General features: G+C 35.5%; 3 protein-coding genes across 7 annotated transcripts; 2 read left to right on the top strand and 1 right to left on the bottom strand.

Moving 5' to 3' along the window:
* Positions 1 to 9417: 9417 nt before the first annotated feature.
* LOC145062379 (uncharacterized) lies at positions 9418 to 11909 on the top strand. Its single transcript, XM_079009989.1, has 9 exons — positions 9418 to 9828; positions 10196 to 10276; positions 10374 to 10494; positions 10596 to 10690; positions 10783 to 10854; positions 10947 to 11141; positions 11218 to 11326; positions 11409 to 11589; positions 11665 to 11909. Exons 1-9 carry the CDS (start codon positions 9805 to 9807, stop codon positions 11753 to 11755), a joined length of 969 nt encoding a protein of 322 aa, XP_078866115.1. The 5' UTR covers positions 9418 to 9804; the 3' UTR covers positions 11756 to 11909.
* Positions 11910 to 14640: 2731 nt separating this feature from the next.
* LOC145062380 (transcription factor bHLH84-like) lies at positions 14641 to 17295 on the top strand. 5 transcript variants are annotated; one of them, XM_079009993.1, is made up of 7 exons: positions 14642 to 15043; positions 15910 to 15975; positions 16108 to 16301; positions 16409 to 16582; positions 16710 to 16775; positions 16882 to 16947; positions 17057 to 17295. In XM_079009993.1, exons 2-7 carry the CDS (start codon positions 15960 to 15962, stop codon positions 17147 to 17149), a joined length of 609 nt encoding a protein of 202 aa, XP_078866119.1. In that variant the 5' UTR covers positions 14642 to 15043; positions 15910 to 15959; the 3' UTR covers positions 17150 to 17295. The 5 variants fall into 5 exon arrangements, with proteins under 5 accessions (XP_078866118.1, XP_078866116.1, XP_078866119.1 ...); XM_079009992.1 differs by having other exon boundaries at positions 14641 to 15975; XM_079009991.1 differs by having other exon boundaries at positions 15910 to 16301.
* A 185-nt stretch (positions 17296 to 17480) lies between these two features.
* Positions 17481 to 20875, bottom strand: LOC145062378 (vacuolar-sorting receptor 1-like). Its single transcript, XM_079009988.1, has 12 exons — positions 20428 to 20875; positions 19559 to 20251; positions 19383 to 19471; positions 19211 to 19280; positions 19031 to 19114; positions 18859 to 18935; positions 18694 to 18775; positions 18520 to 18602; positions 18360 to 18426; positions 18140 to 18268; positions 17946 to 18055; positions 17481 to 17736 (listed from the first exon to the last, which is right to left on the bottom strand). The coding sequence occupies exons 1-12, from the start codon at positions 20741 to 20743 to the stop codon at positions 17638 to 17640; spliced, it is 1899 nt and encodes a 632-aa protein (XP_078866114.1). The 5' UTR covers positions 20744 to 20875; the 3' UTR covers positions 17481 to 17637.
* Positions 20876 to 23928: the final 3053 nt, after the last annotated feature.

Here is a 23928-nt window from a genome sequence, read left to right as displayed (position 1 = left end):
ATAGTTATGCCATGCTCCAAGCATGCACACTATGTTTACCTATGGTCCTTTCTTTGTGGAATAGATCAATTGAAAACATTTCAATGATGCTTATTTCATAGTTCCAAATCCTTATGATAAATGTAAGAATACAAGATTCTTTACCATTTACTGAAATCTGTTAGATTCTAAACTTATATGCAATGATCGTCTTGTAATGACCATGCACAAAAGTCACAATGACTTGGCAACAAACATTACAAAGTATTCCAATGGAGAGAAATTCCATGGAAAAGAAGTCTCATATTCAAAGTACATTCCTTTGAACATCCTTCTTGCATTAAGTTTTCTAATCTTACACATATTTAAGGTATAACTTCCACCCATGGAAACATTTCCATATTCCCATTTTGACTATCACTTATGAACAAGAGTTGCCTCTTTTCAAAATATGTCTATATGGTCCTTCCAAAATTACACTATACTTCCAACTATCCATGATTAACCAATCTTTGGTATACATCAGATTGTCCTCGACAACTGCTTAATCATTTTAGTCATATACAGTTCTGGTCCCTTTTCCCTCTTAATGCCATAGGCATTTGGAAAATTCAGAACACATAGAAATATTATAGCATATGCAATCGATCCAATACCCGAAGCATATGGGATACGATTCATAATGTCTCACATAAAGACATGATACTTGTTATAATGTTTATATTTGCCATGTTCTCACAATTCGGACTATGGAGAGGGATGTCGTAATCATAATCGAATTTTGAGAACGCAATTAACATTTCTATATACATAATTTCCTTATCATGAACCATTCCAACATAACATTCATATATATACCTGACTAACTTTGATTAAAATCTCAATCCAAGCTTTTAGAATTGGGATGAAGTATAATTTCCTCTCCCTTAATTATAGCAAAACAACTTTTCAAACCCTGAAACTTTGCAAATTGACCCTTTTGTTTTCTATAATTAACATTGCTAACTTGCAAAACTTAACATAATAATCATGCTCCCACTAACATGATAATTATATCCTTATTAACATAACACTTATGCTCCCACTAGCTTTGACATGTATCCAAAAATCAGGTGGAATTCTAGAAATCAATATTTTATTGAATTTCTTACCAAAGTTCAGATTTATGATACGAGATGCTTTGATAATACTTTATCTAAGCTTCCCAAAATCATACACCTTTCCTTAGATAGCTCACATGTGTGTCTAAATAATTTTAGAACTATGAAAAGGGATACCGTAATCATAGTATCAAATGTTTAGACCTTTGCCTTTGCTCACAATTTGAATTACGAAAAAGGATGGTGTAATCAGAATTGAATTTTAGAATGCAAATATCACAATTTCTATCTTTAAGTTTAAGGAGTTGTTTTGGCCTTTTGAGCAAAAAGGGCCATGTATGGGTGCAAAGGTAATGGCTTTGTGTGATATCTTGACCCTAGGAGGCTAGATCTGGATCTTGGATGCCTTGAGCTTGTTTGAAATCATTTGAATAGAGTTGGAAATAGAGAGACTCAACGAGTCACTTGTGGGACTCGGCGAGTCAGGCCAGTTATTGCCCCAAAACCCTTCTGTTAAAGGGTATGAGTTGAGTGGTTAGGGACTCGGCCAGTCTAAGTCCATAATGGTCATGAGGTTCATCGTACTCAACGAGTTTAAGGAAATTTCCTTATTCTATGAAGATGGACTCCACAAGTTTTTCATACAACTCGGAGAGTCACAACCTAGACACATTCTTACGTGGATGATGAACTCGACGAGTTCAAGGTCGAACTCGGCGAGTCGGATGAAGATGGTCCTGATTGTATGGTTGAAGGAGAACCCATCGAGTTCTTGCTAGACTCGACGAGTGGAGTCGAGGTTGTATGGGGTTGGAGGAGTATGGACTCGATGAGTTGGTAGACCAACTCGACGAGTCAAGTCAACTGGAGGTTGACTTTGACCGTTGACTTTGACCAAGTTTGACCAGGTTGACTTTTAGGAGTATTGTGGTCTAAATGTTATTTTGGGTATTGATAGTTCGGGAAGCCGAAGGGTCAGCGGTTCAGAAGTTGCCGGTTGGCAGTCAGAAGTGTTCAGCGAGTTTCCAGCAGTGCGAGGTGAGTCTCCTCACTGTGTGCATGGGTCTACCGCCACAATGCCGGCCCATTATGATTATGTTCATGTTTATGTTTATGTATAGAATGAAGACCTGGGGGGTTAGCCCTAGGCACTTATGGTTATATGTTCCGGGTTACGACCCGATGCCGGGCGAGGCTCGAGGAAGGTTAGGATGCTATAGGTCTTTGTGATTCTTGCATGTGTCGGTACGATAGGTTCCGGACCGAGGGTCCGATGTCGGGGAAATCCCGAGGAAGATTCTTATGTTGTATGTTCGATTATACTTGTGTCTCTGTGATACTAGTATGTGCCTGGTAGGGAGGTGAGTGTGGGGGAGGTCCTGTATCTCATCACTAGCTGAGTATGGATGGGGTTCCATGTCTCGATATTAGCAGAGTAGGGGCGAGACCCGTGATAAGAAGGATGTGGGTATGGGAGGGGGCCCGTATCTCACTACTAGTAGGAATATGGACGGGGTTCCACTAATTCAGTAGCAAACCAGGGGCGGGGCCTAAGTTAGGCGAGGCCTTAGATCAGGGTACAGTTAGAGTACGTTTATGTATGTTATAGACTTCTAGTATGCTATTCGATTGTATGTATGCATGTAGCGGGCGAGGCCCGAAAACAGGCGGGGCCTAAGGGAGACAGATCTGTATACCAAGCGGGGCTCGAAGCTAGGCGGGGCTTGATGCCTGATTCGTTCGGAGTCGGGCAGGGCCCGATGTAGCGGGAGAGGCCTAGTGTTTGTAGTATGTGATTGAGTATGGTATGTGGTAGATTAGGGAACTCACTAAGCTTCGTGCTTACGGTTTTCAGCTTTGGTTTCAGGTATTTCCGGTAGCGGAGGGAAGAGCTCGGGGTGATCGCATGGCACACACCATTATTATTTAGTCTGGGATGTTTACTCTGATAAAATGGACAAGTGTTTTGAAAAGATACTCTGATTCGTTATAAAATCCTTTTAGTATGATTGAAATGTTTTAATATTTATGGGACAATAATGTTTTTAAAAGAAATATTTGGTCATGATTTTTGGGAAGTTACATAGGAAGAGTAGATCTGAGGTCCCTTAGTTCATTCATACCATAAAAATGCAGTATTGATGGGTGTTTTGATCTCATGCAAGAGTTAAGACCCGTGGAAAGGTCTTAATGGGTTATAAGGGGTTGTTGAGAACATATGGAGCATGCAAGGGAATAACGTTGCCAACTTTATGCCTTAGAACATATTAATGGACTCAGATCTAAATCTTCACATCAATATTCCAAGCATTAAGAGCTTAATGGTCATTTGTGCATGTCCAACTTGTACGCCGCGCGTAGTGGCATGTACGCAGCGCGTACTGACTAAGGCACTAGTACGTTGAGCGTATTGGAGTGGTACGCTGGGCGTACGCACCCCATTGGGTTTTGGGCTTCGTGTCTGGTCATATTTTGGGGTTAGTGGCCCAATTAATCTATTTTGGGCCATGATTGTTTTGGTTGAGCCTTATTAGGCCATGTGGCCCATTAATAGCTTTGGACATGGACTTTGGGCCCATTAGCAAATGAAAGACTCTTGGACCATTATGGAAGGATTTGGGCTTAGGTAATTGGGCTCTTTAATTAGATTTTACTTAATCCTAATTTTGGTTTAATGGCATTATTGTTAAGCACGGGTGGTTTCGGACTGTCAGGTGAGCAACTTTCGAGTTCAGGAGACAGAGGTGAGTCTCCTCACCATACCAATGGGTTGAAGGCACCAAGCCCGACCCATTTTGTGATATGTGGCACACTAGTTAATGTAATGATATGTGGTATACTAGTTGGTTATATGCTATGTGGTATGTTAGTTGTTTTGTGATACTTGCATGAAAGACCTCGGGGGGGGGGGGGGGGGGTCCTGAGGCACTTGGGTGTAAGACCTTGGAGGGTTTCCTTGGCATCCTAAGAAAAAGACCTCGGGGGGTTCCCGAGGCACTAGGGTGTAAGACCTTGGAGGGTTTCCATGACATCCTTGGTCAATACCTCGGGGGGTTCCCGAGGCATTCGGCTAAGACCATGTGGGGGTTCCCATGACACCCGGAGTAAGACCCTGGAGGGTTTCCAAGGCATCCTTATATGTTTGTAGGAATGACTTATGTAGCTTATATGATTGATATGGATTTTATGATTATGTGGTTTATGTGGGGTATGCTCTGGGGAACTCACCAAACATTAACTTACAGTTTGTTGGTTGTTTAAGGTACTTCAAGATCTAAGGGCAAGGGCCCGGCGTGATGGCACGACATGCAATCTCTGGCGTTTTGTTTGGGGACACTTTGATTTTATGAATAATTTATCTGATGTTATGAATTTTGAAAACAATTGTGATTGGAATTTTATAACTTATGGAAATGAATTTCTTAATTAAAAATGAATTTTTTTATTGAGATTTTGGGGTGTTACATCATGCGATACACCAAGGTATGAAATAATCCCCATGCATACTTGTAACACCCGTTACAAGTATTTTTCATTTCAGCCCTTGTATTTTTTTTTTATTTTTCATATTAAGTCCGTACACTGGGCGTACTAGGGAAACATCAAGCGTAAGTCAAACAATTTGGGACGAAGTCATAGTGTGTGACATCCCCAATTTTCACAGCCAGAAAAGACCGATTTTGTTTATGCTTTATAAAAATCAGAGTACTTCATTTCATAAAAAAATTGCGGAATTTGTTCCCAGAAAAACATGGTAAACACGTTATTAAAACATTTTCGAAGAAACGTATTTATTTCATTTTAAAACGTTTGGGATGTCATCGTTAATACAGAAACATAAGCATAAACAGAACTTACAATTATTTACACTAGTAATCTACATCTCTTTAAATCTCTCAGTGTAATGTCACTTCATATCGTCACCTGTGATATAAATAAACTGAGTGGGTCAGGTTGGGAAACCTGGTGAGTACATAGGGTTTTCAACCCACAATAATATAATTATTATGTTCAATCATCAAACAATTAACCCAATTACTCATCCCCATTATCTTCTTTACTCTTAAGGATTTAACCTAAGAGTCATCTATCCTGCATTCATTTATTCCGAAGTCCCTTACTTCCAGGGTTATAGGATTGGCACTAAATCCATAGCTGCCGATGTTCGTTCGTAAAGCACTAAATCCATAGCTGTTATATCCTACTCATCGGGTACTAAATCCATAGCTACCAGTGTATAATAGGTACTAAGTCCATAGCTACCAATTCCTAACAGGTACTAAATCCATAGCTACCAGCGTCTAACAGGTACTAAGTCCATAGCTACCGTTGTTTGTCCCATAGACACTAAGTCTATAGCTGCCAATGTATACTCACTTCATCTTCTATCTCTCATCATTCATCTACCCATCTCATACCCAACATATTCGTATATATAAAATACGTATACAATTTAAATTCTTTAAAACATGTATAAAATGTTCATCCAGCATAGACAGCAAGTATTCAGATAATATGCACACATAGCACGTAGTTTATATAAAATACTTCATATCTATGTGTAAGATGAAAGGGACTATGCACTCACCTGAGTAGGTGGTGACTCAGCACTCGGACAGCGCTTCGATACTCTCAAAACGATATTCCTTCGATAAAACCTAGTACCAATACCACTAGGGTTTAGTCTAACGATAACCACGACAAATTAATTAGTCTGACTATTATTAAGCGTTAATAACGCTCAATATAACTCATAATAATAGCCCAAATAATTATTTTAAGGACCTAATAACATTCCTATAATTATTTGAAAGCTATATTAAAATTGCGTAAGCGTAGCACACTTACAGCGAATTTTATCGAAAACCAGAACTTAATTGGAGCAGCGTTTCGAAACCGAAAGACTCCTTTTTCTCGGGACTCCGGAAGCCTCGGGGCTTCTCTCGGGAGCTAGGGGGTTTTCCTAGGGTTTAGAGGGGGGGGGGGTTGGGGTTGTAGAGAGAGAAGTGAAAAATGGGTGAGAAATGAAGCTGCCTTCGCTGCCTTTTTATAGCCTGCGAGGCCTTGGTACGCTGGCCGTACCTCGGACCTACGCTGGGCGTAATGGCTTGGATAAGATCAGCAGGTGGCATCCTCCGAAGGGCGCGACGTGGCTCAAGCTAGACCGCAGGAGGCTGAAGTACGCGGGGCGTTCCGTCCTCGCACGCGGCGCGTATGGAGAACGCTGGGCGTCCGAGAGGCGACGTGTCTTTCATCCGAAGCGAGCCGTGATCAGCAAGCGACGACCAGGATTTTGCCACGTCATCAATAGAGCAACAGGCTTCGCAAATTTGACTACAAACTTTAAAAATTCGTAACTTTCGCATACGAGCTCCGTTTTCGACGTTCTTTATATCCACGCGAAGGCGGGAACGTACGCTACAACTTTCGCTCTGTCGGCTAATTTTGGCTCGATTTTAAGTTTTATATTATTAACGGGTCGGGACAGGATTGGTCCGTTAAATCCTCATAACTTCTTCATCCGACATCCGTTTTCGCCCATCTTTTTCTTGTTACGCTACTCTTAACGAGATCTTCGATTCTCGTTCAGGTCGTGTCGGCTAAAAACCGCTCGATCTGATATTCGAATTTCGGGCTGTACACTGCTAGTCCGAAACTTTGAAAAATCATAACTTCTTCATACGAAGTCAGATTTGGGTGTTCTTTTTATCGATGTTCTTAGTTTAACATATTCTATGACTTTCATTTAGATCGCTAAGGCTAAATCCCGCTCTATCGTAAATTCACTATTTACGCTTCCCGGTATCGTGTCGGTTCGGTCGCGAAACTTCGACGGGTCATAACTTCTTCGTTATAACTCGGATTTCGGCGTTCTTTATATGTATGGAAACCTTGTGACATATTCTACAACTTGGTTAAGATTATTTATTCTAAATAATCTTTTGTCGAAAAGTCGTTTTCGACCCCTATTGCCTCTAAATTGACTAACCCGGATCTACGGGCGTTACATAGTGTGAGTACGTTGGGCGTACATGGGCATACTCATGTTGTTTCCAAACCCTAAATTTCAGGGTGTGACCCCTATTTATTCATCTTATCCCTCATTTGGACATTCTCTCATCCAACCTCCACTCCCTCAAAACCCTAGGACGAAACCCTAGCTTGCGTATGAGAGATTTGAAGCTTGGAAAGTGAATCTTGAGTATTTGGTGCTAGGAAGATCATTCTCTTGTGCACCTTTTCAAGGTATAAAGTTTGAAACTTGGATCTTATTTAAATAGATCTTGGTTAGTCTTCATTTTGGTTTTTTTATCCCAAAGCTTGGATCTTTGTGAGTATTGAGTACTCCAGAGCTATTAAGTCGTCCTTTCAGGCATTCTAAGATGTCTTGAGTCCTAAAAATGCTATCTTGGCCATTTCCTTTCTTCCATGCAAGAGTTGTGGGGGTTTTTTATGAAGTAAAAGTTATGGGTTTTGGGGTTTAGCTCCTTGTAGCCATGCAGAGGCATAAAGTTGGAGACTTTATGGATTAAGACATTCTTTAGGAGCCATATATGTGTTTGGAATGGATGTCTTTATAGATTAAGACGTTTGCATGCAGAATATGAGAACAACGTGCGCACGTTGCATGTACGCTTGGCGACGCCCCGCATAACCTTATGTGAGTCCGTTTTTTGGTGATGCACTCTACGCCCAACATAGAGTCATGTACGCCGAACATACTGCCCAAGTTGACTTTGTTGACTTTTGTGGAATTTGAACAATTGAGTATTAGGTGGACGGCGAGGGATTTGTGAATGATAAAATGGTCTTTTACTCTAAGTGTGGACTAGACTTGACTTGGGCTTAGTAGTGTGTGTGAAAATACTTTAATTATTAATTAGGGTTAATTGATGTATTTAATTAGGCGGAGTCTAGTTTCGGCAGTTCAGGTGTGAATTCTATCAATTATTAGTTCAAGTGAATTTTCTCACTTATTCTTACCTGTAGGGTTGAATATATATATATATATATATATATATATATATATATATATATGTGTGTGTGTGTGTGTGTGTGTGTGTGTGTGTGTGTGTGTGTGATGAGCTGGGTTTAAGTGCTATTATTGTGTATGTGTTGTTTATATGTGTTGAAACTTCGAGTAGTCTCCAGGGTTGCTGATAACCCATAGTTGTCGTATGTGGTGTGTTGTATGTGATATCTTGAGGAATTCACTAAGCTTTGTGCTTACAGTTGTTGATTAATGTGTTTTAGGTACTTCTAAGGATCGCGAAAAAACGAACACTTGATTGTACACATTCGTTTGGAGATTTTGTTACTGAATATTTTGGGACACTCTGATATTTTGATGTGAAATTATATTTGACATTATGACTATTCTGGGATGATTTTAATGAAAACTGATTTTATGTGGATTTAAAAATAAAAAAAATTTGACTTGAAAATTTGAATGTTAGAATAGCATATGATATAATTACAACTAGGGATGGCAAAAAGCCCCATACCCGATGGGGAACCCGAAACCCGCACCCGTTTTGACCGGGGAATCCCCAAGTTGACCGGGGATGGGGAATCCCCGAATAAAAAAAGTGGGGAGGGGGATGGGGATGGGGACACCCCTAATCCCCGACCCTGGACCCGCCCCCGATATATATTAATATATAAAAGTAATACAAAACATATATTTATAGTACAATTTACAATACATAGAATTTTATCCAAGTAACCTAACTCATTAGTAATTTTTGGTTGAAATTATACTTTGTTTTTCTTTTTATCTTACTTAAACTCATGTATGATTTTTTTTTTTTTGTATTTTGTTCATTTATTTTACCTCAAATATCACTCTGATAATTTTTTCTACTTGATTTCTCATGTATATATTTAAATATGGTAGAAAATTTATTTATATTTTTTATGCAATCTATATATTTTTTTATATTTTGTAAAATCTTTAAACTTATGCTGGTAAAATTGAAATTTAGATGTTTTCTTTACATAAATTTTTTCATATTAAAAGAGAAAAAGAAATCCCCGATTCCCCGTTGGGGGTGGAGATGGGGGTTTATTTATATTCCCCGGTGGGGATGGGAATGAGGATTGAAATGAGGATTCGGGGATGAGAATAGGGATTGGGGTCCCCTGTAAAACCCGCCCCGGTTGCCATCTCTAATTACAACCTATTATTCTCTAAAGCCCTGTCGAGTCATATAAAGTGAGACAACGAGAGACTTAATTCATAATTTTATTTATAAAAAAAATTAAAAGAAACCTACATAATTAATAATTATTTTAAAACATATAAAATTCCGAGCCAATGACCCAACTAAAAAGTGTTCCAAGATCCAGGTGCGTGGTGCGCCAAGTCGCACACTATTATTTCCTCCGTGTCGCAAACCGAAACCCATCTCTGATATTAACGCTACCCTGAGAACCGAATTACTTCTGATCATGAAAGATCATCTCAGAAATCCAAATCCTTAGAACATTGAATCAAAGCACCAGATATACTATTCAACATCTCTAATTGATCTCCTCATCATCCTTTTTTAAAGATCTCTTGCACGGATCTTCAATTTTTATCTACTTAAAACCCTAAAATACTCCACCGAAAACCATACCGTATTAAGAAAGTTTGCGTCTATTCAAATCGAAATCATACTCAATACTAAAATTGATGTTTCAATTTTAGGTTTTCAGCTGTAAACAACTTATAGTTAATGCGATGGTGGTCTGCAAGTGCCGAAAGGTATGTGCTAATTTCTTCCTCTTTTATCTCAACGTAATTTATAGGTTTATATACCTAATGCTAGGTTTTAATTTGGGCAATTGAATTCGTCGAACATGCTCACTAATGATTAGAGCTCTCAGATCAGATCGAGCTAACAAATTTGTGTCGCCATTGCTGCGAATCTGGGATCTTAGATCCCAATTCGCATAGATTTATTTCTTCTAGAAGAGTGTGTAATCCTTTTAGATCTAAATACTCGATCAAGTAACTTTGTTCGATTCACCATGAAAGTTGACCTCAGTTGACGACGGGAGTATGCTGAGTGTAATTTATCATGTTTATTGTTAAACTCGAGCACTAACCAAACCGGATTTGTTGCTCACAGGCAACTAAATTGTACTGCTTCGTGCACAAGGTTCCAGTTTGTGGAGAATGCATCTGTTTTCCAGAGCACCAAATTTGTGTGGTACGTTGTAATATCTCCTACATAGCAGTTGTTTCTATCTATCAAGATGATCACCTTTTCATAGATATCATTTGAGACCATTTAGTTGATTTCTTAGGTTCGTACATACTCAGAATGGGTAATTGATGGAGAGTATGACTGGCCCACAAAGTGCTGCCATTGTCAAGCTGTGCTTGAAGAAGGTGGTGGCTCTCAAACTACACGTCTGGGATGCCTGCGTATGCTATTCTACACTCAAGAAAACTGCATCATTTTGTTTTTTTAGTTTCATAAAATGTTGAAATTACTCCATCTTATGTAATTTCTTTCTTTTTCTCAGATATCATACACACTAGTTGCTTAGTTTCAAATATTAAAAGCTACCCTCCACACACTGCTCCGGCTGGATATGTTTGTCCTCAATGTTCAACTTCAGTAAGCTCTACTTGTATACTTGTATACTGCATTACCATTACTATTACCTGTCTATATTTTACTAATCACCAACTATTACACTTTCTTCGCAGATATGGCCTCCTAAAAGCATCAAAGATTCAGGGTCACGTTTACATTCACAGTTGAAGGAAGCAATTATTCAGGTAATCCAATTTCACAAGAAGTATATGTTTGGTTTTTTCTTTTTTCAAGATATTCTTCTTCACATAAGTATTGATCTTGTTATGTTATGCAGACTGGAATGGAGAAGAATGTGTTTGGAAACAATCCAGTTTCATTCCCAATTCCTGCTATATCCTCAGAGCCTTTGACAAAAGATCCCTCCTCTGTGAATGGTTCTTCTTCTTCTTCTAAACCTTCAAGCATAGACATTGTGGAGATTGATGTTCCCAATTCAGCAAATCACTCAAGAAGCCCAACTTCTGTTGTTGTAAGTACTTTATCTTAAGCTTTCCATTTCCATCTTTAAGAATCCAATTCCAATTCCAATTCCAATTCTAATGCAGCCTGGGGCTACAACAAGAAAGAGTGCACAACAAGTAGAAAGGCAAAACTCTGAGGTTTCTTATTATGCAGATGATGAAGATGCTAATCGGAAGAAGTACACTAGGAGAGGTGAGAAAGCTGGATCTTTTAAATACCAAGGGCATTTTAGTCTTTTTCACTATATCAAAAAATAAAATTTTGTAATTTGTAGGGACATTTCGGCATAAGTTTCTTCGGTCATTGATACCATTTTGGTCAAGTGCATTGCCAACTTTACCAGTGACTGCACCTCCTAGAAAAGATGGAAATACAGATGAGACTCAGACTCATAGGCCCCACCATAGGCCTTCAAGGATGGATCCAAGAAAAATACTTCTGGTTATAGCAATCATGTAAGATAATAATTAGATCTCTTCATTTAAATTTTTATAAATTATAATCATTATAATAATATAATTTGGATGCAGGGCGTGTTTAGCGACAATGGGAATTCTGTATTACAGAATTGCACAACGAGGGTTTGGGGAAGAGGTGGTGGGCCAGGAGGAGGAACAGTGAGGATAATTTTAGAGGGTTTTGGTTGTCTGTGTTTCATCTCATGATGGATGATATTATAATTTGGATGATTATGAAAAATGAAAGGATTGATTGCACTTGCACATTGTTTGTTTTGTGGACAGATATATTAGAAGTATAATACTGTTTTGTTAAAGTTGCACATTATATGTTAGGGTCTCTTTCTTTTATGTTTATTCCATTTAATTGTTACAACTTACAACCACTTTTTCTGTTTTTTTAGCTTTCTTTTTCATTTTGTGCTTATAAAACTTATATAAAAATATAGAAAGTCAGAAAGATATGTAACTTCAGAAACAAATTTAAAAATGCCTTTAGCCATTGACTAGTATTAGAACAAAAGCACTAGCTAACAGTTGTATAATGAGGCATTATTAGAAGCAAGAAGATGAAAGCCTATACATAATTCTTGGGTAGCTTTGCTTGTAGAGTTTAGTAAGTCTTGTGCTTGATTGTTATGGCTTATAGGTGATCAATGAACACACTAAGACGGTAAAGAGAGTTGATGCACAAGCTACCTAGATGAATACAAAGTATTTTGAGCACATTCCCTCTATGATGTCTTAATTTCCCTTTTGTGTTTGTAATATGATATAATATGTATTACTTGTTATTTTATAAACTATTTGTACATTTAAAAAGTAAACATTCTAAAGAATTGAATAAATTTTGAAAACGGAGACATCTTTAAAATGATTTAACATTATCTAAGATGCTTTATGTTGCATTCATCGATATAGTTGGGTATGAATCAAGAGATTGTGTGGTCCGGACACTTAAAAATAGACTTGGATATCCACATAACAATAAAAAGTTGTGTGTCATTCTAGAAGACCTTCACATGTTGGATCTTGCAAAGCCATCGTGTGGCACATGTGTGATTGTTCACATGTTACCTAGTGTATGATGTTTGAGCCTTGTTTAGTTGTTTACTTGGTCTGCGTCGTGTTAGCTATGACAACAAACTCTATTTAACCACTAAATTCGTGGAGATGGACCACTGCTTCTTTTAAAAGACAAAAGACATATACTTGAATCCCTTAGACTATTCCCATTAGCAACCCAAGTTAATCCATATTTTCTATTAAAAAAAATATTTTCTCTTTCTTTCACCTATATAACTCAATCCAATAAAATTTTCACCCCCATTAACAACCCAATTTAAACCAACTATTTATTATAAATAAAAAATTAACATGAAATATGAATTATATGGATATTATGCTCTGTTTAAAGAGAACATTTTTTTTCAAAAATTATTATTTTTTATTAATTTTATTTAGATAATATTTGATGTCCAAATTACAAAATTCAATGAAAACATAGAATATGACATATAAAAGAAAAGGAAAATAAATTGAGTGTGTGTGATGTGTGTGAGCGGTTGTGGTGTTGGTCTAATTCACCATTAATCATTTAATTTATATTTTCTTTCATTTAAGAAAATGATGAGCAACTGACTTAAAACTCCCCAACATGGGGTAGCCATAGAGCTAACCATTTAGAGTCTCTTAAGAGACATACAATTATTTTGAGTTGCACAATACTCATGGATTTGGGTATGGATGTCCATGTTATGCACTACATTCACTATATATACATTGTTTGTTTTCGACTTAAGTTTATTACGATGTATGATTTATTATGCAATGTTTTCCTTTTATAAAGTTTAAAGAAGTTTTAAAGAGGAAATGGTGTTATACTATATTGTGTACGTTTATATATTATTTTTGAAAGATGTTTAACCCATGTATGCTTCATTTTGTTTTGCAGCCTAACATATTATTTTGACATTCAACATTGAGGATGAGTGTTATACTTATCCAACATCCAATGCGGTGTGACCATAAAATGGTCTCATTGCAGGACTCTTTTTCGCTTTCTTTTCTCTTCTTTTTATTTTATTATTTGTATTAAAAGATAAAAATAAAATAAAAATGAAAGATGAAACATAAGTATAACCCACTTTGAAAGACAAATAACCGAAATGATGGGATAGCGATGTAATAACGAAAGATGATCTTGACAATAAGTAGTTAACATTTTGAAGAAGAGGAGATAGTCACATTTATAGCGAGATGTTTGGGGCTAGAAATAGCTTGATTTTCACATCCTTTAATAAAATTGATTTGTACACACAATTTAGGTGTATTTGAGAGAAATATCTAAACATTACAAAACCTAACTAAATATCAAGAACATCTTCGATTTCCAAGCTTCAACCCCAATTTCTTTCACTTGCTTCAATTAAACTCAAATAGCCAACATCGATCGATCATGAGACATTTTAGGTCAACCTATCCAATTACATTCCCTTTGAGATCCATAGTTGGACAAAACCAAAACCAAAACATTATTCATAGATTTCTGTTGGGAAGTGATTCGTACACAAAAGTTTTTTAGCATACACAACAATTTATGCATTATAGAATTATACAATATAACATTTTAAAACACCAATTGTTGTGTATGGAGAAAAATTGTTGTGTACAAATTATCTCCATTTCTGTTTGCTCACAATATGCAAAAAAAAAAAAAAAACGGATTAACAAATCACCAATAAACCTCAAATGGCCACCATTGATTGAGGGCATATTTTTACACCAATAATTGATTGGATTATCAAGAACAAAAATAGAAGTTCATTAACTAAAAACATCTTAAATAAAAATTATTAATCAATATGTAAACGATTTTAATGATTGAAATATATAAATTAAAGAATAACTGCCAGTATGAGAGTATGAATAATGCCAATATAATAACTCAATTAATTCACATATTAAAACTAAATTCACAAATTATAATATTAAATTAATACCTTATAATATAAAATTCGCGTTGAATTCATACGTAATCCCGAACACCCCAATATTCAAAAGAAAAAGAATGGCAGAGTTCCTAACAACTCCCATGGAAGCTTTCTCCTCTAAAACCCACGAAAACGTGCAATCACAACCCTTTAATGGAGTTCTTCATATTCAGAATCAATCTATCGTATATAATTTATGCCTCTTTCGTCTTCGCAATATTAGTTTAAAATCGGAGATCGTGCAAATGGCCGGCATATGTTTCCTAAACAATTAAGTTCCATCACTATCAATGCCAGATCTATCCAGGGTTTTGCTCCATGACTTCACCTAAATCACTACACGAACACGTAGAAGAAGAAGAAGGAGAAGAAATATATTTATGTTCCTTATTCAACATGCGACAACATCGCCGGGAATATCTCGGAACGCGGTTTCGCACCTCCTTCTTCAGTGACTGGTGTGTTTTTCTTCTTTCGTCACCAACAATTACGAGTTTCTTCTTTTTTCAGATATTTTTTTTATACAAAAAACCTGAGAGATCTCTACAGCTCATTGAAAATCTCTCTTTGCCTTCGTCAAATTTAATTTATAGTTTCAGTATAAGACTGTCGTACGTCATCAATATGCAAGTTGATTGTGTTGTTATCATTGAAATCTGTAGTTAACCTCTTTCAGTTTCAAAATCGTTAACACATATTTGTAACTACATTTTAATCATATACAGAGTATTGGAATATAAATCATTTGGAAAATTAAGAACTAAATCGATCAAATGTTGCAATGAGAAATTCATTTGGTAGATAATCTGAGTTTTATCGGTTTTTATCTAACAATTAGCCAAATGTAGGAAGATTTTGATCATTGCTTCAGGAATTTAAGATGACAATAAGTGTAATCTAGTAGCTACACATTTGTCTTCATATCTCTTCTGTGTCTTGAAATGAAGAATGAAGTTTTTAGATAAACAATTGACGATTATCCCCTTCTCAATTCTCAATGATGCCCCTTCTGACACGTATCCCTGTCAGCATGTTGATTAATCTGATTCAAACCCTATGAAAGGTCACGTTAGCTGTATTAGCACCTAAACAAACATTCTAATGATTGTTTATGACATAATCAAATTCTTCTATTTTAATATGAATATAATATGGTGATTAAACAAACTAAACCAATCAACTGACACATAACCCATCCATAAATAGCTTCTCTTGACACTTGTGATTTGACAGATAACTCCAAACATTTATTCTTTCATTTCTATTTCTATTTTCAACTATACAAAAAAAAAAAAAATGGAATCTGTGTCTACTCTTTTGGAAGGAGAAAGGAACTACTTTAGTGGAACATATGTTAGTGAAGAAGCTGATTTCATGGCACAATTACTTGGTAACTTTTCAACTAAATCACCTAAAACTTCCACCTTTGAAGATTCTTCTTCCTCTTCTTCTGCATTTTGGTCACAATCACACCATGAATCCACCATGAAAGATGATTACGAAGCTTCAATATCCATTTCAGACAATGCAAACACCAATAGTCTTCTTTTTCCCACTTCAAGCGGGGAAAGCTACCTCTCAATCTCCTCTTCAGGTGGCAACAACAAAAGGGGTATTTCCGTCATTCCTTTTTTCTCAAAAATGGAAGGAGAGGAAGCAACTGAGTTTGATAACATGACACCAAGTTCTAGGAAACGCTCTTATAGCTTCGATGATGTATGTTTAACATAGATCAAATTTTGTTTATACAACTTACTAAATCTAAAAATGTAATTGGTTTTGATGAAGTTTTTTTTTTTTTTTTTTTTTTTAATGATTTGTAGGTTCAAATGGGTTGGAAGAAGACAAAGTTTACAAGCATGAATGACTCAGATGATGACTCGAATAGATTGCAAGATTTAAGCCCAAGACCACAAGGGGTTCCAATGGCGAATTCAAGTGGCAAGAAAAGAGCAAGTAATGGCTCAGCAACCGATAGTCAAAGTGTCTACGCAAAGGTATGCTGGTTACAGTGTAGGAGTTTCAGTTCCAATACAGATATCTGGATACTGGGTTTTGGGCTCTTATGTCATTCAGAAGAATTACCTTTTTGCTGACAAAGTAATTTCTTTTTATCTTTTGTAGAAAAGAAGAGAGAGAATCAATGAAAGGTTGAGAATATTACAGAGTCTTGTTCCTAATGGTACAAAGGTACGTAATTGTTTTTTAAATTATCTTTTTTTAAGTTATATTTTTTTACTACATTTTCACGAAAAAAAAAAAAGGTTTTAATATTTCGTTTTTTTGGTTAATGAAGGTTGACATAAGCACGATGCTTGAGGAAGCTGTTCAATATGTTAAATTTTTGCAACTCCAAATCAAGGTTAGTAGACATTAAACAAACACAAACAACAATATTAAAAGGAATTTCAAATCATGAATTGAGATTGAAGATTGAAGATTGAAGCTAATGATGTTATGTTTGTTTGCAGCTTTTGAGCTCTGATGATCTATGGATGTATGCTCCTCTTGCGTACAATGGTATGGACATTGGACTTGATATAACTCTTCCTTCACCAAGATAATACATGATTCCATGATTCTATATTTTGCTTTTTTTTTATTCAATTTTTTGAGTCCATAACAAGATATATGCTTCTATGTTCAACCTTCATGGTTTTTTTTTTCATGAACATGGTGTCTTAAATGTTTATGGACATGAGCTTTTTCTTTAATTAGTTTTTGTATGAAAAAATGTTTGCTAATTTGTTGCAAACAGAGTGTTGAACATTTCTTGATAAAGGCAATATTGTCAATTTGTTCTTCTCAATTCTCATGTTGTTTTACTTGGTATTTTTAACATTTTTTGATAAACGAGGAACAAACAACTAGGGCTCACATTTGATCTCTGTCATATGTGCAAAAGACATGAATGCCCTTGTCATCCTTATCATTGAAAATAGCCCTAAGTGTCTAAATCTAATTCAAATTGGACACAGACCAAGTTTTCTACAGTTCTACACTAGTCTATATAAAGATGTGTGTAAACTCTTCAAGGGATAATTATGTCTTTTCACGCATGATTCTCGTTTACATGATTCACCACTCCACTTTGGTTGTCAAGAGGCATGTATTGTGCCATGATAGCTCTGATCTCTGAATCCATGTATGACTGAAAAAATGAGAGATAAATGTCATTTAATTTCAAGAAAAAGGGCAATACATAACATAATTTATCATTTAATCGATTTAGGGTTTATTTCTTTTTTACTTAATATGGACAAATGACTTAATGTAAGGGTAAAATGGTCATTTAGTGATTAAACCAATATACTTTTTTTTACCATTTTGAAAAAGAAAAAGGTGAAAAGACCAACTTACCCTCCATCTATACTTGTATACGAGATATGCTCCACCTGCAGCCATTGCTAAGCTCAAGAAAATAATCCACATGGCAGCCCATGAAGATTTACCTTTGCCAGCTGTCTTACCTGCAACAAATCATCATTTACATTTTATAATAATAATAATAATAAATACTGAAAAAAAAATAAAAAAAAATGAAAAAAACATACTTATGCAGGTATCATGGTCTTTATAATAAAGAAAATCACCACTGCAACTACACTCATAGCTTCCCCATGTATTCTTGCAACTGCATTCTGGACATTGACATGCTTTCTTCTCTTTACATTCATCAACATCTGTGTTCCATAATTTCATCTTATTTACCAAATTACCCTTCTAAAACCCTTCCCACCATTTCATTATGTCAAAAATATAAAATTTATTTACCTTCACAACTTTTCACACCATCGCCTTTAAACCCAGAAGGACATGCACATTTCCCGTTTTCATTATCCTGTTACAAGAATCCATGATTCCATTCCATACTTTTGTGATTCCATTCCATCATATTCATACCAAAAAGTCTAAAGCAAAAGAGAGCACAAACCAGACAAGCTGAGAATGAATCACCATTTCGGCTTTCATGCCAACATCCTCCATTATTGATCTTACAATGCCCTGGCCCACTTGCTACAAAAAAACATACACTTAATTACCAAAATACCCTTGAAAACTAATTTTTATATTCTTGACTCAAAAAGTGAAAGTATTAGTATAATACCTACACATGAGGTATACCCATCTCCTTTGAATTGTACTCCATCAACCAAAGGACACTCACAAACTCTCCCACGAAATGTATCCTGTATAAAATTTATAAAAATATATAAGATTTTTTTTTTTTATAAATTTGTGAGTTATGAGATATATAAAAAAAAAAGGGTACCTTGCATGCAGTGACATTGGCGGATTTATCATGCCAGCAACCACCATTATTCTCCAAGCACTCGTTTGTTTCCACACCTTTTTATATATATATTTTTTAGTAAATAAGAATTCTTGAATATTTTAAAAAATAAAATAAAATAAAAATGAAGATTATAGATTTAGGGTTTTACCATCACTAAGACAAACAGCAGGCTCGGTTGTTTCTTCAAAACCAGAGCAAATGGCCTTCAAAACAGCACCTTTTTCTAACTTTCCTGTGAACAAAGATTGAGTAATGTAAGTAATGGAATGGAATGGTTGATTCCATTCCTTCATTCTATTCCATTCCATCAGTAAATGTAAAAACTAACCTCGGTATTGTCTATTATTAACCACAAGTGTGGGCAATATGGTCACATCACCTCTTGACCCCTTCCCAATCTGAAAATTCCATAGTACTCCATTAATTATATTCCCAAAACCAATCAATGCTCAAAAGAACATTATATTAATGTCTAAAAATATATATTAAAAAAAACATACTTGAGCATCTTGTTCTTCTTTAAGGACAATATTATCAGAATCCGCATTAGGGTCTCCCATACATTTCTCAATCTTTCCCAAATCAAGTCCTACACATTCACACACAAAAAAAAACACATTACTATGAATAAACCCTAAACCCTAAACCCTAAACAGATATTGAAATAAAGATTTACCTAGGGATTTGATGACCTCATCAGCACACTCTTTATTATACTTCTTCTCTTTCATGGGACACCTTATTTGAAAATCTGTAACATAATCCCACCAAATCCATGCTTTTCTACTCTCATTTGCCACTTTAAACACACACAATTGTCTCAAATTTTCAATAACCACATCTTTTCCTTCATACCCTGTGCTAAAATCCTGTTCAGGATCAGGTGCACAATACCTTCCATGATTGATACACTGTGATTTACACTGTTTACTAATGGTAAACGCTTGAGGACAATACCATGTTATATAATGAGGGGTAAAAAGGGAATATCCACCCTTCTCAAGAATTTGTGCTGCCCCTTTGAAACTCTTCACAAACTCCATTAACATGTCGCATTTAACTCCACATTCATCGTTGCTATTTGTCCATAGTTCATATTCGACTCGATCATCTGGATGTGGAACGGATTCTCTCCAATCAAGATTTAGGTTTACCATGTCGCCGTTACTGATTGCTTTTTTCAGGGTTTCACCGAAGTTATTGGAGATTAATGCTGATGGGATTGTTATGTTTTCTATGTATTTTGAAGAGGAACCATCTTCTTCAGGTCTATCCATGGTGATTAGTGGTTCGTCAATGTCGTCTGCAACAAGAACAGCTGATGCACCAGCGTTTTGGGCGTTCCATACTTTCAAAGCAAAAAAACAATCTGGATAACAAACAAAAATTTGAAGGAGATTACGAAATCAATCAAATAAACAATGAAATGATTTAGATTGCGACACTTGATTATAAAATTAGCTGAATCCCAAATTCGTATTTGTCGTATCACCAAAAACAAATCATAAACTAAGATCTTCAAACTTAAATAAATTATCAACAAACCTCCACGATCGAGAAGAACAAATTTAGGCAATGCGCCGGGATTTGCTTTGAAAGAAATCCCGAATTCGTCGAACTTTCGACAACCTTTTTTGTTTTCTTTCGGGTAATCGACTGTTCCGGCCATACTACCGCCGTACTGAGGAATTCCGAAGTTGCCAATGGCACTGTCGTGATTTCCTTTGATGGATTCAGGAGAAGTAACTGTTAAGCTGTTTTTTTCAACTACAAACCTACCAATTGCGGATTCATGATGTATGCAGCTCAGTAGCATAAACCCTAGAAGGAGTTTAATCATCATCGATTCTCGATGCGCCATAGTAGAAATTGTTTCGAGAAATAAATTGGAGGGTTTTGGTTGAAGAAACGTTGTTCACTTCATCAGGTCTATGATCCTTCTATGCTCCATTGAAATTAATTGGAGAACCAACTATTCAACTTCGGTCATAAAGTACAATTTTTCTCGTGACCAAAATGGATAAAGACAAATACTTTAGAAAACCTTTTTAAAACATGTATAAAATATATATTCTTTTTGTTGTTTGGTTTGTGGATTGGGAAAATGACTTATTAAGGTAATTAACTATTTCAATTGTCCATATATAGGTAATGTTCTTTTTTTTGTACACATTAAGGTAACTAACTTGTTGTGTTTGTTCACATTTAGGTAATATGACCGGCTATCACCTGTTTTTGCTTATGTGGCATCCACCTGGCATTTGACTTGAATTCGTTGCACCTACGTGGCATGGTGCATATATGGGAAAATGACTTATTAAGGTAACTAACTATTTCAGTTGTCCATATATAGGTAATGTTCTTTTTTTTGTACACATTAAGGTAACTAACTTGTTCTGTTTGTTCATATTTAGGTAATATGACCGGTTATCAACTGTTTTTGCTTATGTGGCATCCACCTAGCATATGACTTGAATACGTTGTACCTACGTGGCATGGTGCATATATTGTCTTCATTCGATTACACTATAACTGTGTCATACGATTCCACCCCTAATTCTAAACCCTAGATCGATCGACGATGGCTTCTTCTTCCTCATCTTATTCTTCAAAATGATAAGATGAATTTCAAGCTGATCATCCATGTGATTGCGGTTTACCTTCTTGTGTGAAGATTTCAAGAACTCCTGCAACATATTCAACAATATTGATTTACCATCGAGTTTTGACAAACTCTAAATTTTATTCCTGGGTTGTCAGGAGTTCTTGAAATCTTCACACGAGATGGTAAGCCACAATCACATAGATGATCAGCTTGAAATTTATCTTGTCGTTTTGAAGAATAAGATGAGGAAGAAGAAACAAAACAAGTCATATGCCAGGTGGATGCCACGTAGATGCAACGTATTCAAGTCAAATGCCAGGTGGATGCCACATAAGCAAAAACAGGTGATAGCCGGTCATATTACCTAAATATGAACAAACAGAACAAGTTAGTTACCTTAATGTGTACAAAAAAAAAGAACATTACCTATATATGGACAACTGAAATAGTTAGTTACCTTAATAAGTCATTTTCCCATATATGCACCATGCCACGTAGGTGCAATGAATTCAAGTCAAATGCCAGGTGGATGCCACATAAGCAAAAACAGGTGATAGCCGGTCATATTACCTAAATGTGAACAAACACAACAAGTTAGTTACCTTAATGTGTACAAAAAAAAGAACATTACCTATATATGAACAATTGAAATAGTTAGTTACCTTAATAAGTCATTTTCCCTTGTGGATTTGATAGGATTTGATGGGAATTGGATTTGAAATCCGAGAAATTCTCATGATTTGTTGCAAAATTATAGAGAATTGAATTATGTTGGAATTAATGAAATACTTGGTTTCAATATTTCCTCCTAAAATCTATGACTATTTTGGGGTGATAATGGTGGTTTGAGAGAAGAAAAGAAAGGTAGATGGTATTGTGAATTGTTGGGTACCATTAAAATGACAAAGGTCCCATGTATTTGGCTAATGGCTATGATTATGATTTAGATATATGATTATGATTTAGATATATATAAAGAAAATTGTAAAATCTCTAGATATATTCCATTGACTAGGTGTGAGACCAATGTATTACATGAGTTTATTTAAAAAAAAAGTTAAATATTAAATTTTAATAATTTGAGAAATTTGAATTTATAAGAAAATTGAGAAAAAATTTAAATTATTAAATTAATGAGGTTTTAATACATTGAATACATTACATATATAAATTTTGTCTAATAAATATCTTACATATATATTACCTTACATATTAAATATGTAATTTTAATTTAATAAAATGAAAAATACAATAAAATGACAAGTGGAAAATACAAAATTCAAAAAATTTAGAAAATGACATGTGTCCAAATGAAGGAGAAGAAGACATGTGGCAAAAAGATTTTGATTTATCAGGGAGGATTTTTCAGCAAAGATTGATAGTTATGTGAATTAGTGGTTTAAAAGCAATTCAAAATATAACTATAATACCATAAAATATTAGTAGTTGTAATGTATGTGTTGTTTATATCGAGTTAACATAATTTAAGATTAATTTCTTGATAGATAAATAAAAAAGGAAAGAATACTTACTCGAAGGGAAATATGATTTAGTGGAGTCGAAGATGATGGTGTCCTTAGTTCCTACTAAACTTCGCTTTATAATGATGTCTTTGTTGATTAAATCCAATGGATGTATTTTTACTAAACCTAACAATGAAGCGGGTTTTGACCCCGATCCGTTACAAACTCATGCAAAATTAATGAGTTTGGATCATATTTTATGATTCGTTTACTCATTACCCGTTACCCCTTTTATTAAAAGGGTCGGATATGGATCACTATCGATTCGATCTGTTTATGACTCACCCGGTCTAAAATTTTGAAATATAAATTAATTATTGATAATTTATAATACATTTATCAATCTTCACGTAGATAAATCGAGGAGTTAGATTGTTAGACGTTCCGCTTCAACTTCCCAGTTCAACTCCTAATCCAAATGACCAATTACAGTTGACTCCCAATATAATCGACTTTGTGATATTTGAAATCGATATTCTACAATTAAGACTCAAGAGCAAGAAGAAAAGAGCTTCAATCAAGATTCAAGAACAAGAAGAAAATGTTGCAATCGAGTGATCAACATTCAATGATCATAATACATTAGAAAAGTTATCTATATAGCTATAACTGAAGTTTATTTTGGAATGATCATTGTTTGGTTTTAGTAATCATATTATGATATGTGGAGAGGTGTTTGACTTGCAGAAAAGTCAAGTCTGAGCGTCAACGACCTCACAAGAAAGTAGAGCTGTCGGGAGTTCCTGTTTGGAAATGGGAAGAGATTATGATGAATTTCATCACAAAGTTACCCCGGACGACGTGTATAGTGGATTCGATATGGGTCATTGTGGATCGGTTGCCAAGAACACACATTTCATTCTGATTTAGGAGAGTATTTCGGTGGAAAAACTAACCGATATCTACATTTGGGAGGTG

The sequence above is a fragment of the Lactuca serriola genome, chromosome 7 (assembly GCF_051521515.1).
Source record: "Lactuca serriola cultivar US96UC23 chromosome 7, Lser_US96UC23_V15, whole genome shotgun sequence".
Lineage (NCBI taxonomy): Eukaryota > Viridiplantae > Streptophyta > Magnoliopsida > Asterales > Asteraceae > Lactuca > Lactuca serriola.
The sequence above is the reverse complement of the archived record's forward strand: the minus strand, read 5'-3'. Positions and strand labels throughout refer to the sequence as shown.

Coding starts and splice junctions, on each gene's coding strand:
- LOC145062379 (XM_079009989.1), top strand. CDS start 9,805: ATGGTGGTCTGCAAGTGCCGAAAG. Junction 9,829..10,195: donor TGGTCTGCAAGTGCCGAAAG/GTATGTGCTAAT, acceptor TGTTGCTCACAG/GCAACTAAATTGTACTGCTT. Junction 10,691..10,782: donor GTCCTCAATGTTCAACTTCA/GTAAGCTCTACT, acceptor CTTTCTTCGCAG/ATATGGCCTCCTAAAAGCAT.
- LOC145062380 (XM_079009990.1), top strand. CDS start 15,882: ATGGAATCTGTGTCTACTCTTTTGGAAGGAGAAAGGAACTACTTTAGT. Junction 16,302..16,408: donor GCTCTTATAGCTTCGATGAT/GTATGTTTAACA, acceptor AATGATTTGTAG/GTTCAAATGGGTTGGAAGAA. Junction 16,948..17,056: donor TTTTGCAACTCCAAATCAAG/GTTAGTAGACAT, acceptor GTTTGTTTGCAG/CTTTTGAGCTCTGATGATCT.
- LOC145062378 (XM_079009988.1), bottom strand. CDS start 20,743: ATGGCGCATCGAGAATCGATGATGATTAAACTCCTTCTAGGGTTTATG. Junction 18,936..19,030: donor TGCTGTTTGTCTTAGTGATG/GTAAAACCCTAA, acceptor ATATATAAAAAG/GTGTGGAAACAAACGAGTGC. Junction 18,056..18,139: donor AGACCATGATACCTGCATAA/GTATGTTTTTTT, acceptor GATTTGTTGCAG/GTAAGACAGCTGGCAAAGGT.